Here is a 17,941-nt window from a genome sequence, read left to right on the forward strand (position 1 = left end):
GTGTCTCCATGTTTCAGTCACAGCTGAACTCTGAGCTGAAGCTGGTGGTGCAAAGAACATTAAATCCATCTGGATCAATAACCTGGATTTAAAACAGACACAAACTCATACTGCCCCCTGCTGGCGGAGAGGGCGAACAGCAGCTCAGCTGACGCTGCAAGCAGAATTTACTGAGGTCAAACTGAACTGGGCTGCACCAATCAGAGCGCTCGCTGTGAAAATAGATACATGAACAATATCAGAGCGCATGTTATCACTTTGTTTAAGTTTTCTTCTAGACCCGTTGGGCTTTTTCCTAATGTCTGTCTTCAAATGGAGAAACAAAAAAAAAGGAATTTGCAGAAACCTAAACTTCCGGCTGTGTGATGGAGCTAAACGTTTCCCTCGGCTTCAGGGACAAACGGCTCCCGGGTGTTTGTTTGCCCACAGAGAAACGCTGAGGGCGAGCTTGTTTTCATCCCTGCTGGGAGCGACGACAGCAGCAGCATCAGAGGCATGTTGTGACAAACACCTGGAGGGGCGGGGCTTCAGACAGACCCAGGTGACCTGTCAGGGCTGAACGTAATCTTCATCGTCACACTGACGACATCAGAAACCATAGACGGGTCCAATAATTAGAATAGAATTCATCACCTTTTAATTTATTTGTTGTTTTTCATGAACAGTTTGATGCAAAGCACTTTTACACAAACCTTTATCATCATCATCATCATCCTCCTGAGGTCTGATATTATTATTATTAGTGGTGTTAATGCAACCGGCAGAGAGTTTAACACGAGCTGCTGTCAGTGTCTGTTTTGCAGCTAGATTTAACGGATTTTTTTTGTCGCCCTAGTTGATCTGCTGTCTTCTCTCTGCAGCGTCTCCACATCCAAACCTGGCTGGGAAACCCTGTCTGAAGCTCAAAATCTACGTCAAGCCAACCAGTGAGTCTCCTCTTCCTCTTGCTGAAACTTTATCCTTTAATTCTGAAGCTTCGACATCCAAAGCACAAGTTTTATAGTCACATCTTTCAAGTCTCTTCAACCAGTGCAGTTGCCCTTAACGTTAACTTTCTTCGGACGGCTGAGAATCATTTCCTGTTAATGAGCCCGACTCTCTCTGGTTTCACTGTTTGGTACGTTTGTAGATTGAAATTGCTAAGGTCATTACTCGTCTCCTTTCCCCCGCCGGTCCATGTTTTATCTATTACTATAGCTTTAGATCTCCAGCTGGCGTTTATAACATCGTTGCAGGCGGCGGTCTGTTTTGTGAACGCAGCTCTGAACGGCGTCCTGATTCTGCCGGTGAAACATACGGAAATAAAGTTCATTTTTTCCCACTTTATTGAACACAAACAGGCATCTGTATTAGTTCGTTACAACACAACAGAGAGCACGAAGACACAGACAGAAAGTAAAATAATGAAAAGAAAGGAAGCGTCTCAGAAGGATAAAGAATCAAGGATTTTAAAAAGATAGCCGGTTTGTTTTTATTGCTTCTAAATCAGGAGATCTGATTAATAATATGTGCACCCACGTAGAGATTCAACCGTTTGATCCTGTTTAGAAATTTCTGTATCATCCTACAGAGTACTGATAATGACGGTTATCACGTTAAAGCAAACTGAACATCTAACAGCAGCAGCGTCTCCGTGTGAAGTTCAGGCTCCTGCTGGATATTAAAAGTTGATCTTTCTGTAGCGTCCAGTCGTATCTGCTGTTACTGAAGAGACTGACACACATTACTTCTGTAGATCTCCTGTGTGTGAAGTATTTTAAGTAATGTCCCTTTAATAAGACAGCCTGTCCTTTAAAACCTAAATGAAAGTCTTCAGTTCTCAGACGTCTGTTTGATGAAGTTGATTAGAAGAATCTGAACTTTATTTGCTTCCATGTGTGAAGAAACTGTCTGTGCAGGAGGCGTTCAGCCACACAGAGGCCACAGAGCAGCGTTCACAAACAGCCGCTGCTCTTTTACACATTTCTAAACGCCGAGATATAAAACTATATTAAAACAAAACGGCAGGAAAAGCAGGTTAGTGATTAAGTTTTCCAGCAGAAACACTGATTAGGACTGACTTTTAGGATTTTGTTACATTAAAGCAACAGAAGAACTCACGTTCATCCCAGAGTCAGTGACGTAATACTGCGACAGTCAATACTAGAAGAACGCGCACTACCGGTCAAAGTTTCAGAACAGCCCCATGTTTCTAGTGTGTATTGAAATATAAGTAATGACTTTAAAGGCTTCTTTTCCTTCCACTGCTGCAGAAGTTGTTAACTCGTTATTGATCCCTAAAAATTCTTTATCTGACCTGAACTCTGTCTTTATCTTCTTTGATTATTCTGCAGCAGTGGAAGGAAATGAACCATATTTCTACAGGAAACGCCTTGGAACAGCCTGTTAATGCACCTCAGAAGCTTTATTTGGACTAATTATATATATATATATATTAATGAAGGCAGACAGAGCAGCTGGTCATCGGTTGATCCTACAGTGAAATAATGAACAAAACGCCTTCATTTAATTGTAGATCTGAAATTGTTTTGGTGACGTAAACCTTGTTTTTAACTTTGAAACTACTTAGATTTACAGAACAACTACAAACATGGAGACATTCTGAAACTTTTGACTGGTAGTGTTTATTTCTTATTTACAAAACATCTTCAGGCTCCTAAGTAAGTAATTACAGTTAAAAACTGTTAAAATGATGCATTCAGGGGTCACAGCATGTTAGACAGTGTACAAAGTCTCCTGAACTTCACCCTCAGAAATTCTACATTAATAATCAGATCTGATTGGCTAATGTGCAGATCACTGGGTGAAAATAACACATGACCAAACTTTAAAAGAGTGATTTTTTTAGATTTGTGAATTTGGGCTGTATAAACAAAATTGACCCGACTCAACAGTCTGCTTTTATTCTGAAGATCAGAGAACTTAATCTTTATTGAGTGATCGGTTAAAATCAAGGGCAACTGGACTTGGTTGAAGATACTCGAAGACGTTTCGCTTCACATCCAAGAGGCTTCTTCAGGTCCGAATGACTTGCTGGGGGTCAAAGTGATGGATCCTGTGACGACAGTAGTTTGAGTCACTTGTTCTCCTGGGAAAAGATGAAAGGACAGCGTTGTAGGTGGCTGATAAGTGGTGTCTCCTCCCCCATTGACAGATGGTTTATCCTGCAGATGTTGGTAAACTGCTGAGTCCTGACCTGAGGAACTGGCCCTTCATGCGTTTGTGTAGTGGTTGTTTAGTTTCCCCAGTATATTCAGGCCTCAGCAGACACTAGATTCTTGTCTTTGGGGAGGACCAGCATCTGTCTTAGTGTGTTCTTGGGTTTAACAAACACAGGGATGTTGTGTTTGTTGAAAATCCTCCTGAGTTTCTCGGATACTCCAGACACGTATGGAATCACGAGGTTGTTGCGTTCGACCTTCTTCTCCTCGTCCCCTGTAGTTTTGGTCTTCCTGGATCTGTCCGCAGGCTGTAAGTGCCCCCTTCAGGTGTTTATCCTCCTCCTCTTGGGCTTTGGTACTTCTTGGTGGGTTCTGGTGGAAATCAAAGTGTAAGTATTGTCTGTATGGGGGTGTGTTCCTGTAAACTTCAGTCCAGGAAAGCCAAACTGTTGGTGACGTGTGAACTTGGCGTTACTGTTCGCAGAGTTGATGTGTTCTGTGAAGGCTTGCACTTCCTGGGTTTTCATTTTGACCCCCGTGTCGTCCACATACCTGTTCCTGTTCCTCTGCTTTCTGCTCCAATAGGAGACCCCGGTGAGCCCACGGCACAGCCGTGCTTCTGTCTTTCCGTTGTACTGGAAATAGATGGTGTTCAGACAGAAGTCCAGCAGTTCACACTCTCTCCACGGTTTCATCTGGGCCAGTTTCAGTCCTCGAACCTTTTTCACAAAGCCTACGTAGTTTTGGATGTGTTGAGGTCTGTTGCTGACCAAGGGGACTGGGACAGTGTTGGCTAATGTTGTGGGTAACAGAGTTGATGCTGCTGGTCATGGACCGGAGGCTTTCTTCTTAAATCCACTGGTGGGATCTCAGTTCAGTGTTTCATATGTATGAGCTCACTGAGTGGTGCGTTAACCCAGGCACGGTGGTCCCGTGTTTAGGACCATGGTGCACCTTCCCTTGACAGCAGGTAGGATAGTGATGTTACTGCCTCCCTTTCCTGAGCGGTGAGGGTGGAAAGTTGTTCCTGTAGCTGTTCTGCTTCTGTGAAGTTTCCCTTATGGCTGATTCTGCAGCTGTGATGAGGTCAACTGTTGGTAGCTGCTGTGGTGTGATGGCAACTTTAATCCGTTGGACAGAACGTCTCGCTATGGTTAGTAGAGTTCCCGTTCTTACGGGTTCTTCACCCAGCTGTTGTCTGTTTCATACAGTGTGGATTTATCATTCTTTTGCCTCCAGGTAGGTTCTTCTGTGTTCTTAGTGTTACCAGCTTGTGACCCCAGGTTTTTAAATTTCCGGGTCTACCCTTGCTCGCTCTTGGAGTGGCGAGATAGTTGAGCTTTTTTGATGAAATGATCTCTTCCAAACCTGTACTGGGCAGATGGTGTTTCCAGTTTGTGGTCTAAGCCCTCAGACTTTATTCAGGGCTTCACTGGGGAAGTTGATCTGTTTCACTCTCACTTAGTAGCTGGTATTGTGTCTTCTCCAGGATCATTCCAGCTCTGAGTCCTTTCACCGTGGATCCTTGGTATAGGCCTATGTTGTTGGCATCTCAGGCTAAACCCTGTGTGATTATTGTAGTCTGCAATTTTCTGAGTGTCCCAACATGCTTAGAAAGATGTCTGTTTCTAAATGTCCAGTCCCCCTTGATTTTAACCATGACCTGGATGACATCTTTCTAAGCATTTTGGGACACCGTCAGAACAGGCAGGAAAGTGGCAGACTACAGAAATCACGAACCCTTTATCCTGAGACGCTGACAACATAGACTCATACGGAAGAGCTGGAATGATCCTGGAGAAGACACAATACCAGCTCCACCACTGAAGCCCTGACTTACTCTACAAACTGGAAACACATCTACTCAGTACAGTGTTGGAAGAAAGAACGATAATTCCAAAACAGACAACAGCTGGGTGAAGAACCCGTAAGAACGGGAACTCTCCTAAACATAGCGAGACGTTCTGTCCAATGGATTAAAGTTGCCATCACACCACAGCTGCAGAATCAGCCATAAGAAAAAACAACTTCACAGAAGCAGAACAGCTACTGGCACCACTTTCCAACATCCAGGAAAGAAAAGCCGTGACATCACAGGGAAGGTGCACCCTGGTCCTAAACACAGGGGACTACCCTGCCGGGGTCAGTGCACTACTCAGTGACACTAATGAGATCCCGCAAGAACAAGGCCATAGTGTGTCTACAACAGCTACAGAAGAAGAAAATCAGCACCTGGGAACACCTGGGCTACCTGAGACACACAAAGAAGGAACCCCTCTCAGGTCCATTATCAGCAGCATCAAATCGGTTACTACAACATTGTCAAACACTGTCCGAGCCCCCTTGGCTGACAACCCACCTCGCCACATCCAAAACTCGACTGACTTTGTGAAAAAGGTTCGAGGACTGAAACTGGCCCAGATGAAACCGTGGAGAGAGTGTGAACTGCTGGACTTCTGTCTGAACACCATCTATTTCCAGTACAACGGAAAGACAGAAGCACGGCTGTGCCGTGGGCTCACCGGGGTCTCCTATTGGAGGGAGCAGAAAGCAGAGGAACAGGTACAGGTATGTGGACGACACAGGGGTCAAAATGAAAACCCAGGAAGTGCAAGCCTTCACAGAACACATCAACTCTGCGAACAGTAACGCCAAGTTCACACGTCACCAACAGTTTGGCTTTCCTGGACTGAAGTTTACAGGAACACACCCCCATACAGACAATACTTACACTTTGATTTCCACCAGAACCCACCAAGAAGTACCAAAGCCCAAGAGGAGGATAAACACCTGCAGGGGGCACTTACAGCCTGTGGACAGATCCAGGAAGACCAAAACTACAGGGGACGAGGAGAAGAAGGTCGAACGCAACAACCTCGTGATTCCATACGTGTCTGGAGTATCAGAGAAACTCAGGAGGATTTTCAACAAACACAACATCCCTGTGTTTTTTAAACCCAAGAACACACTAAGACAAGAATCTAGTGTATGCTGAGGCCTGAATATACTGGGGAAACTAAACAACCACTACACAAACGCATGGCTCAGCACAGAACTCCTCAGGTCTCAGCAGTTTACCTACATCTGAAGGAGAAGAGACACTTTCAGCGCCAACAATGCTCATATTCTGGACAGGGAGGACCGATGGTTGGAACGACGAGAAAGAAGCGATTTAGACCAGAATAGAGAGACCATATCTGTGGAGGAGGGCTGAGACGCCACTTATCCCCCACCGACAACGCTGTCCTTTCATCTCTTCCAAACACTCATTTGGCCTCAGGTGAATCGCACGCCTGTCGTCACAACAGCCAGGACAGGAGCACTAACGAATCAAGCGGCATCACTTAGATAACGACCCCACAGACGTTAAATACCTGAGCCAGTCAGAACTGATGAAGCCTTCAGTGTTGTTCCTGTGCAGCGTTAACGTCTCCATCAACCAGGACATTTTCTGAGTATGGGTGTGAACCTGCAGGTCAGGGATGACATCATTCAGGGGGAGGAGCTAAATACCACAGATGAAATATATTCTTCTTCTTTAGTCCACGTGAGATTACTTACTGTTTGTGTCTCTCTCAGATGACTCGGTGTACGAGTCTCCGGAGCCCTTCCTGACAGACGACACCACCGGCGGCTGCGGCTTCGCTCTGCCCCGCCTCACCTTGCTGTCCGCCATGTTGCTCGTCCTCCTCCTCATCCTCGCCTCCTCATAGCACCCCCTGCTCTTCATCCTCCTCTTCCTCCAGTGGGACAGAACGCCGTCCTCCCGTCACTCTGAGGAGAAACAACCAACCTGAGGCAGGAAACTAATCCAGCTGCGTCTCGCCTGAACAAAGCTCAGCCTATCAGAGGAGGCTGAGGTCACTGGTGGGAGGAGCCTGGAGCTGGATGTGGAGTCTCTTTAATGCACGTTTCTGCTCTGACAGATCGGCTGTGGGTGACATGTAGAGACTCCATTGACTCATGTTAAATAGACATGATGCAGGTTTTAACGCTGGATAAACGTCCTGCTGCTTCTTTACTGCCACATGTTTTAATTCTGCTGCCAAAATCATGCCTGAGGTTCAGTACAGATGCCAAAACTGTACTTTGGAGTATAAATCCATTTTTCTATCCAACCCTTTTTTATTCAACAAATAAAACTTAAAGGGCCACACCAGCGGTTCAAACTTCCAAAAGACGATGTTTGTTTTATCGCGTCGGGAGAAATGATTTGCTTGTGCACACAAGATCTGGATCTTTGTGCACATACAATAAACAATATTATCTTTAGGACTTTGTACGCAGATTATTGTTGCACACCAGTAAAGCCCTAGAAGATAACATTTTTTTATTGTGTGTGCTAGTGTTGTAGTCAAGACCAGTTTCCTACATTACTTCTCACATTGATGTGAAAGATCCAGATTCCCATTAAAACGCCCACATACAAACACTAAGAGCTGAAATCAACATAAGCATCTTTAGTCAACACTCCTTTTCCACGCTGACCGTCGCAGGGAGGGGGGGGGGGTTACCGTCGTTAACGGTAACACATTTTTAATTAGGGTCATTGGTTTAATTTGAAGCAATAAGTTTTACAAAAGCAGTTTATTGATATTCCCAAAGTTACGTCTTCACTGCTCTTGAAATTAAATCCCGAGTCCTCAGTGACCGAGACAAGACCATCAAAAAGTGGTCTTAAGACCCGTCTTGAGTACTACAACACTAGTGTGTTTTTGTTACTTTAAAGGCAGCAAAGTCCTAAAACACGATGGATCTAATTTCCTGTTTAATATCTTGTGTGCATAACTTAAAGCTAACGAACACAAACATTAGGGACTCCAGACAAGTCACCTTTACTTAAAGGGCAGTTTCAGTATTTTTTAAACCTGGGCCCTACTTTCACTGATGTTGGTGTTTAAATGACTCGTAGGGACGTAAGGTTTTGAATCCGTGCAGTAGAGGCTTCAGCCGGCAGCTCGCTCTGAAATCTGGTGAGAGGCGAGCTGTTGCAGGAAGACGCCGGTGGAAACGAGGCAGAGGAGACTCTTGTGTACGTAGAGGAGCTGTTAGCGAGACTTTATTTCCTAACATTATTCCAACACAAACTCCCCTCCAGCTCTGACTCACACTTCCTGCAACAGCTCGCCTCTCACCAGATTTCAGAGCGAGCTGCCGGCTGAAGCCTCTGCCGCATCAAAACACGCAGTGATTGTAGCAGATATTTACCTGAGGGGAGTCTGAAACAGGTCAGTGCAGTCCAGCTTCAGTCTGTGGAGAAATGCACACAGAAACTCATCAGCTGATCATCATCTTTTCTGCATGAACACCAGCAGAAACAGATACCTGAGCTTCAGTCACGTCCACCAGCTCTCTGTTAGTCCAAGCCAGTTTCTCTGATGATGACCGTCAGAAATCTGCCACAGCTGAAACACACAGCAACAAAAGTCAACACTCATGAACTTCAGCCCTTCAGGACAGATGAATGCGCCTCTGAATGGACTGATAACTAATAATGTGACAGTTGTTCAAAAGACTTCATTAAAACTGCAAACAAAATCAGTTCACGGATCATAATTCAGTTTCAATCATCATCACCTAAACTCTCTCTCTGATTGGTCGGTACGCAGCTGACCAGCCTCAACTTCAATCAGTATATTCAATTAATCATTTTGTGAAGAAACTGTAAAACAAAAAGTTGTGAAAAGCGTCTTTTGTTTGAGTCTGAGGAGATTCTTCAGTCCAAAAATCGCCACATTAGAGAACAAATGCAAACAACATGCAGATCTTCTGTGCACAAGATATATTATTTTATATATATAAAATCTTAGTTTGTGATTTCAGGAGCTCCATTTCGAGGTCACAGAGAAAAGACAGCAAAAGTAAAATTGGATTGTTTTCCTCAGAGCTTCTACCAATTTAGCTCACATGTTCTATGATATTATATTTATATACTCGACATAAAGTAATCGTAACGTTTTAATCTGGTTTTATATCAATAAATGAACTGCCAGTAGAATCCAACAAAAATTAGTTTGATGTGACTGACGACGCCTAAAAGCAGTTAAATCTGTGGCTACTGAAGCTAACGTAGTTTGACAGACGTACAGGACGAGCTAGCGTCGTACAGCAGACATCGAGTCGTCTATAAACGCTATAAAAAAAAACGATCAGCCTGAATCAAACCTGTCAGATTAATATGCTGCTGATTCACAGATTAATAGTTTGGATGTTGTGGCTCGTTTCTGTGACTGTAATCATGAATATAAAAGCTCGCTCTCTCATTCTTCCTCTATGTCTCTCGCCCACCTCCAGCAGCAGAAGCCTTTCCCTTCTATAAATCTGCCAAAGACTTTTCTTATTGGGGGGGCGGGGCAGCTACAGGGGTACAGTTAACCACGCCCACCTCTGCCACAAGGGGCGGGGTTATGCCAAGGGGAGGAGTCGCATCATTTTCTTTTCTAAATACTCATTTTGTTGTAAAATAAAAAACGAATGTTCTGCGCAAAACAAAAATGAACCAATCAAAAATGGCCTTTTTCCCGCTGGTGCTGAGTTTTTAGTGACCGACTTTGTTTCTGGGGAAAAGCGACACCGTGTGGTCGAGCAGACTTTTCTCTCCTCTTCATCTCATCCCTCCATCTCCGCTGATGGAGGAGCAGTGTGTCCTTGTGTGTGTGTGAGCAGGGGCATGCTGGGAAATGCAGTATATATATATATGAATATCTGTAACAAACGCACTGTGATGGAGGACGGACGGAAGATGTAGCACTTGGACTCTTATGGAGGACGACGGAAACAAACGGACGTTTCCTTGTCGGAACAAAAAGAGCGAAAATCAAGTTTTTGTTTTATTTTTCTGTTTTTAAAAAATGCAGGAGGAAATTCATGAGATATGAACTCATCGGGGGAGAAATGAAGGAACCCGTCAGGTGTTTGTTGTTGTTGTTTTTCTCCTTTTATGTTCCTGCTTGCACAATGCATTCTGGTCCTTGTAGTCCTGTGCTTTGATGAATAACGGTTAGGTGGGTTCTCTGGTCCGTCATCCCTTTCTTGGTTCCTCGTCGTCGTTTTGTGTGGATGGAATCCGTTTTTTCGTGGCGTGAGAAATGTTAACGCAGCCGGAGGAGGGATTTTGTGGGCGGAGTGAGACCTCCCTGCTGTCTCTGGTTTACAATCATCCTGAGAGAAAGTGTTTTTCTACATCTAAACGTCTGCATATTCTATTCTCTGAAAGACAAAAAAATCTGTTTTTGTATATTTTCTTATTGGATGCTTATAAAGTCCTGTTAGAGAATGCATTTATCTGATTGGCTAAAGAGCTAACGAGGGGGTCAGAGGTCACCGGGCCTCATCAGGACACTTTTTCTGCACTGCATGAGCAGGAAAAATAAAACTTCAAATTACATTTACTGGTTTAACTTTGAAGATGATTTCAGAGAGAAAAGAAAAGAAGTGTAGGAATCTGTGTTTGATAAATGCACCAATAAAAAATGTTCCACAAAATAAATCATGTTTCTGTTTCGTCCAGTTTGTTCTTACAGTATACTTTAAATATGTTTTACAGAGTGTTTAACTCTTTGTCTGGTAGTTTATTAAGTATATTTCATCTTCTATCCTCATGATCAAGTTTGTCTCTTCCTGTCCACGAGCAGAAACACTGCAGCAAAATATTGAAGAACTTCAAAAGTACAGTGAACTACTTTCCAGCCCCGAATCATGTAATGAGTTTATTAAAGAGTACGAGGGCTCTTTGTGTTGGACGCAGACGACGGTTTGTGTTACAGAGAACAGGTTTACAGACACAAACAGATCAGAGCGACGCTTTTACTTGTTGACTGAATGAAGAATTCAATTATTAATTTAGAAGACTGTCAGGTAAAGAGGCAGCGAGGTAACTAAAAGGTATTTAGAAGTCTGATCACATAACCTGTGGCTCACGGGAGATATTTCTAAACGCACCGGCTCGTCCTCAGCACACGACTGGAAGATCAGATATTCACATGAAAATGATTCATGTTGGATAGAAAGTCAAGCTGAGCATCATTAAATGAGTTTGTTCTGCTTTTGACAACAAGAACGGATTAAATGAAGCTTTATTAATACACGCACTATTCAACAGAGGTAGACATGTTGGTGACAGTACATTTACTCAAGTACTGCACTTGAGTACAAATTAGAGGTACTTTTACTTTGCTTGAGTATTTTCTCCTTGTACTTATCTGGCAGCTTTAGTCAGATTTCTACACACAAAAACACGAAGAGTACATAAAATATGATGTTTGTTATAAATTAAACAGTTTATACAAGTACAGCTGGTCCTATTTTGATAATCATTTTTTACATAAAAACATTTGATGTGAAGATTTGATGCTTTTCCTTTTGAATATTTTAATATGTTTTTATCATTTTGAGGTTCCTTTAGCTGCTTTAGCACTTTTACTTGTAATACTTTAAGGACATTTTAATTACTTACATTCTACTTTTACTTAAAGAGGTTGTATTCTGCTCATTTTCAGGTTCCTCATCTTATTTTGACGTCACAGGGATGAAAGGGAAGCGGCTGGACTACAAACGAGCTGTTTTCAGTTCAGAGCAGAGTTTTCTGTGAGAGATGGGAACTCACTTTGGGCTTTTTCACTTTGCAAACCTGTTACATGCACTAAAAAGATTTAAACTCAATAAAGGAGAGGGGAAAAGCCAGAAAGCAGAATATGACCTCTAACATTTTCAAAGCAGGACTTCTACTTGTAACAGAAGCTTAGGGTTAATACACCACGTGGTATTAGTACTTCTACTTTAGCAAAGGATCTGAACACCTCGTCCACCGCTGCTGTTCAACTCAAATAAAATATTCAACACCAAAAATATCAAAGAGTTAAATATGAAAGCACAAAATATTTCAATCTTAAAAGCATCTGAATAACTGAAATGTCACTACTAAATACTTCAAGCACCAAGAATCAGAATTGTTTGCAAACTGCTCATATTTGAAGTTTTAAATATTTTGTTGAACCCTAAAAAATTTAGAAACACTCGGATTAAATTAAATTTCAACATAAAGTATTCAGAAGTGACATCATTGTTATTCAGCTGCTTGTAAGACTGAAATATTTCCATTTGCTTCCACATTTAACCGGTCTGATGAAATCAAGTAATAACTTTTAACTGACTACTGAATATGTAACAGCTTGTTTGCTCATTTGCATATTTGTTCATTTTATTTTCTTCTTTAATGTTTTGTTTGTTGTTACTAAGCGACAGCGGTCACCTCTCTGCTCATTAATGTGGAATAAATACTAATAATGAGTATATTTATAACAACAGTATAATATTAGCGTGTACTGTCAGCACCATGTGATCTGGATAATGTTACTGGGGAACCAACAAACTTCAGAGCACGTGAAGATTCAGAGTAATCGGATTACAACACAGGAAGTGTTTCAGCCAAACTCACCGCTGAAACGTGCCGTCCGTCGATCCGCTGGAGCTTCAGGCTGAAGAGCGGCGTCTTCCTGCAATCGGCTGAAACACAGCAGTTACCACATTATTAGGTACAGCTGGCTGAAACTCAGGCTTTTACTTTGGAGATACAAAGACATATTTATATAATATATCCTGAAGTGAAATTTAAATTAGACAGAAACTCCTATTTACTGGGAGAAATGTCCAAATGCCAAATCATGGCAGTAAATCCTAACAACTAACAATAAACAACTAAATAAATGTACTGTAATATCACCACATTATTTTTTTAATTGTTTATTTTAAAAAGTGCTTTTCAAAAAGACATATTTTCAATTTAAGATAGATTTTGTTTTTTTCTCTCTTGTTTTTAAAATGTCTTTTTATTGTTTATATCTGAATCAGAGCTGCGAGTCGAACACAGAAGAAGACGGCAGCTCGCCAAACTCACCCACCATACTGTCAATATTATCTCATTATGAGGTCAGCTGGAGAGCTGCCACTTCCTGTGTCTGGCAGAACGCCCAGACAGCACGCCCCCGTCAGCCAATCAGAGAAGAGAACATCCAGACAGTGGTGGACAGTAACTAAGTACATTTATTCAAGTTCTGTACTTACATACAGTTTCGAGGTATTTAATTTGAGTATCTAACTACTAACGACATAGTACTTTATACTACTTTTATTTTTCTACTCAACTACATTTCAGGGGGAAAATATTGTACTTTACTTTTATTTGGTGACTTTATTTTCTTTGCAGCTTCAGATTAATAATGAAAAATTAAAAACTAATAATATTTTGATAAAATACAATCTGCGGCTGGTTTTACTTTTAATACTTCAAGTCCATTTAGCTGCAAATACTTCTGCACTTCTCTAATCCTTTTATGCATGAATTAATAAATCACAAAGTAATATAACGTTTGTTTTTATTTTTAAAGGCCCCCCCCAGTATATTTTATTTTGAAACGTGTCCACTGCATCAACGGCATAAAAAGTGACTCAGTGGAACTCAATATTGGTCCAAAAACAGTTGCATGGAGCTATAACTGGCCTCCAAACATCTGAAAGGGTTGAGCACACATTCTGATGGAAGAGTATTTTATATAGAGGTATTTTTACTTTGACTGGAGTCACTGTTTAAACTGAATGTTGTCTCAGTGAACTGAAGCTTCCAGGCTGCTGTCAGCTGGATCCTGATGAGTCGAACTCTGAATCCAAAGACGGTCTGTGTTTCAAAATACAAGAAGAAACTTAAACCTGTTTTTAAAATAAAAATCACAGGATCGCTGCCGACCTGAAACACAGGTCACACTCCTCCCTGCCCGTCCTCTCCAGACATCCCATCATCCCCTGCTGCTCACCTGAACGCCTGAACCTGTTCACGTGACCGACGATCGATCCCGTGATCAGCAGGCGCATCGCAGGCTGCGGGGACTCGTGCTCGCTGATGTGTGTCCAAGATTCAGCGTTTAACAGTAAACCGTCCAATCAGAGCTCAGCAGAGCTGCAGGTTGTTCTGAACTCTGCTGGTCTGAGGTCAGCGTGAAGGACGGCGAGGCGACAACAACCACGAAGAAAACAACAGGGGCCCGTATTTCTCAAAGAGCCATTTTAGTCTTAAGTGCTGAGAATTCATGAAATTTACTCCGACTTTCAAATAAAAGCAAGTTATGAAATGTCTTCAAGCTGAGAATCTCTCTCACTCTCCCAGTTATGTAAGAAGCTCCAGGGGCCTCTCAGCTGGGCAGGAGCTGCCGGCAGAGGCTGCCGATGGACTGAGGAGACATGCAGAATGTTTCTGAATTATTTGACCATGTGCAGTTAATTAGACGCCGTCGTTTGGACAGAGCAGCATCATCTTTGTCAGCGAGTTGGTGACGGACGTCACCTGGAAACAATAGTCATGGATGCCCCCCCCCCCCCAATCCAACAGAAGAAAACACAATTCATGCAAATAAGATGAGGAATTTCACCTTTCAACATTTACATTTATTCATTTAGACGCTTTTATCCAAAGCGACTTCTAATTGCTGTACATGTCAGAGGTCGCACATGGAGGAAGGCTCAGGGACACGTCGGTGGATGTGCTGCAGCCGGGAGTCTCATCTACTGCGCCATCGCCACCCCCAGTTTATCTGAGAATATTATAATAAAGAAATCTCTTCAGTGATTGGTCCTTGCCTACATCGTCATCCAAAATCCTGTTTGCGGCGCAGCAAAGTGTCGTGGATCAGCTCTCAGACGGACACTTAACATTTAGTCCTGCACTTCATTAGTTCTGAGACGCTCGATAACAAACTTTCAAGCTTTGAGCCAAGATCTTTTTTTCTCTTAAGTCAGTTCTTATCAGTGTATCAGAAGCTGGATAAATACGGGTCCAGGTCTGTGAGAGTCGTTCAGCAGGACGAAGACTAAAGCCTCCTCAGGGCGGCGCCGAAGGGCTGAAAGGAGGCGAGATCCTGCAGGACGTGAGTCAGAAGTCTCCCTCTTCCTCCTCAGAGTCAGATCTGATCGCAGAAACATGAAACACACGATGAATCCTTCAGCGTGACGCCCAGAACAAACGGTCAGAAATCATCACAGGGATCGAGCTAACAGCTGATGCAGCTACTGCCACTGCCCCCGTGGGAAAGTGGGTTCGTGTGTGTTTCCATGTGTAGCACTGGGTTTCCCACACAGCTGACATCACTGCGGACCCTCCGACCAGCTTTTCGGGGCCATTTGAACTCAAACTTCACAGCGAATTTCATTTCATTTAACGTTCTTCAAACTCAGAGACGATTTAATTTTAAGAGATTTAATATAAACGTTCTCTGACGGGCTGCATCATCACCGCCTGCAGTTTACCTTCATCCTCTGTTTATCGTCTCAGACCAGGTAAATCCTCTCTGTAGCAGGTAAACACAGCTGAGCGCCGGGAAGATCCGCCCAATCAGGACTCACTGATCTGGGTCTTACATCATTAGGAGCGAGGACGCTGTCTGAAGGTCGACCTCCTCCTCATCCTCCTCGTCAGCCTGCAGCTCCGCTCTGTTCATACAAAATCTGCAAGTATTCAAGCAGTAATACCACAGTGTAAAAACTACTGTGAACATTACAAGTCATTTTAAAAGTATAAAAAGTATTTTTCTGCTAAATGTTCCCAAAGTAAAAGCACGTGTTAAGCATCATGTTAACGGGTGGAAAAACTAAAGTAACTAACAAATACCTGGGAACCTAAGTCATCACTAACAGGGGGGGAGTTGCAGAACATTTTGTAGACAGCCGACGTTGCTTTCCAACGCTCGTACACGCTTTGGGACACTTGACCATCGGCCTGTTTTGTGGGTTCGTTAAGAGGACGGGTTTTATTCCTGCACAGAGAATCACGAGGTGGCGGCACGAGCAAAGCAGTTCTACAGAAATAATATTTGCTTGCAGAACATTAGGTTGAAATATTTGATGTTGTCAGTCTCAGTCAGAGGAAACCAGGTCACGTGACCTGCTTCAGTCACAGATATTACTGACGCTACAGAAAGAGGAACATTTAGGGTAGAGTGGGGTAAGACGCCCCCCCCCCCAGCTCAATGTCTATTTGCTGACACATAAAAATGTATCTTGGAGACGGCCACGCTCAGGGTAATATAATTCACAGCAGGAGGAGCCTGAAGGAAACAGCTGATGAATCATTGCACATATTTGCTGTTATATTATTCATCATACATATCATATTTGTTCAAGTGTTATCATAATTCTTCTATATTTATATTTTGTCAGTCTATCCCATATATATTTATGTCAGCTGTATGTTTGTCTTTGTCTACGTGTAGCGCCTCATCTGAAACAAATCCCTAAAAACTACTTGGCAATAAAAGCTTTTCTGATTCTGATGACTGACGCTGATGCTGGTTGTTTTAACTGAAATCTGCTTTAACCTTGATAACTGTGACACACGCTGCGGTACAAAGTGTTTGAGCCAGCTGAAGGGGATCAGGATGGGACCACCTCGCATCGTCCTGACCATCAGGATTCCCCTCGACCTCAGCAGGGAGGCAGCTCGGGGGTTTGACATCTCCCGCCTGGACTGCAGCGTCTCCCTCCTCCACAGAGCGCCCGAGTCTGCCGTCAGGCCTCAGCAGCGAGTCCTCATTTAATCAACAATGTAAAAATTCACAAACTCTATGTTACATGTACCAAATCAACCTCTTACAGACGACAGCTTCTTCTCAGTGGCACACATGCAGCCAAGGAGAAACTTAACCATCGACCAGGTGGAGGGACACTGACTGAAGCAGTGTAAAACCAGGTGGGGGAGGAAAGAACGGATCCAGCAGAGTCGCTGCAGTCAGAACTTCCTGATGTCTTACATCCTCCAACAAAATTCATCACCACACCGTCCAACCACCAGCGCGACTCAGGTTTAAAGTCAGCAGCAGGAGAAGCAAGGCAGAGACAGCAGAGTCACAGCGACCCCTGCTGCTCGGCTCTGATCGCTGCAACCTCTGCTCTCTGGATGAATCCGCTGAAAAACGTGATGATCAAAACAACCTACCAGCAAACTCAGAAGGGATGAAAAGGTGACACGTCTGCCCCCGTAAACAAAGAAAAGAAAGGTATTTTCAACTGTTCCTCTGTTATCGTGTCTAGTTTCAACTTCAGAGACGTGATGCTGCCACATGGCGTTTCCCCTAGGACGGCGTTGTGGCAGCAGAGGTCAAGCAAATGTATTTTCTCTGTGTGCTTGCTGCTTTATATGAACATTTTATATGTTTTCCAATAAAGAAATAGTAAACTCTGGACCACGATTTATTATCTCCACTCTGTGAATAATAAGCAGGAAGATCCAGAGCAGAGTCTGAATAAACTACAACCCAAGAGCTGAACATGCTAAAGACGTCTGCTGGGGAGGGATAACAAGCATTAGATCTGGGGAAAGTACTTTAGTCAGTTTTGTTGCCCTCTACAAGATTTTACATTCACGGCGCAGCACCAAGCCGATTTGAGCCGGAAATCTTCTTCATTTACTGATTTTAACATTTGTAGACGTGAACAGGCTCCTCCCTTCTGTACAGTTACAAGCATTTCGTTTGTTCATTAAATCCTAAAGAAACATCTCATTAGCTTAAAGGACTGACGTTAGTTTGCTTCACTGTTTCTAGCCTCAGCTTTAACTATTAAGTTGGACAGTATGAGTTCAGGACAGAGCTGCAACTTAATGCTGATCTTTTCCCTTCATTAAAGCCGAGTTCACACGCCATCATTTTTATTTTGCCCGATTTGCTGCTCGGCGACCGTCAGACTGCTAGAGATATCTAGTCGGCCGACTCCACGTTCAGCCAATGAGAGCAGGCCGC

At 43.1% G+C, this 17,941-nt stretch overlaps 1 protein-coding gene and 1 long non-coding RNA gene across 4 annotated transcripts in view; one reads left to right on the forward strand and one right to left on the reverse strand.

Moving 5' to 3' along the window:
- LOC119888878 (ephrin-A2-like) overlaps positions 1-7,339 on the forward strand; it is a 92,427-nt gene extending 85,088 nt beyond the window's left edge. For both annotated transcript variants that reach the window (XM_038699659.1, XM_038699660.1), the window contains exons 3-4: positions 861-926; positions 6,741-7,339. In XM_038699659.1, the coding sequence (XP_038555587.1) occupies positions 861-926; positions 6,741-6,874 (200 nt within the window). In that variant the 3' untranslated portion in view covers positions 6,875-7,339. The remainder of the gene's footprint in view (positions 1-860; positions 927-6,740) is intronic.
- On the reverse strand, positions 2,608-15,664 carry LOC119888879. Of its 2 annotated transcripts, none has more exons than XR_005441966.1 (7): positions 15,456-15,664; positions 12,598-12,665; positions 8,487-8,566; positions 8,370-8,411; positions 6,723-6,935; positions 6,536-6,630; positions 2,608-3,055 (listed from the first exon to the last, which is right to left on the reverse strand). It is a non-coding gene; the product is annotated as an uncharacterized LOC119888879 (long non-coding RNA). The 2 variants fall into 2 exon arrangements; XR_005441965.1 differs by having other exon boundaries at positions 2,608-3,088; positions 15,456-15,663.
- Positions 15,665-17,941: the final 2,277 nt, after the last annotated feature.

This window comes from Micropterus salmoides, unplaced genomic scaffold (genome assembly GCF_014851395.1).
Source record: "Micropterus salmoides isolate LMB-PRFRI ecotype aquatic unplaced genomic scaffold, ASM1485139v1 Ms_hic_scaffold_5, whole genome shotgun sequence".
Classification (NCBI taxonomy): domain Eukaryota; kingdom Metazoa; phylum Chordata; class Actinopteri; order Centrarchiformes; family Centrarchidae; genus Micropterus; species Micropterus salmoides.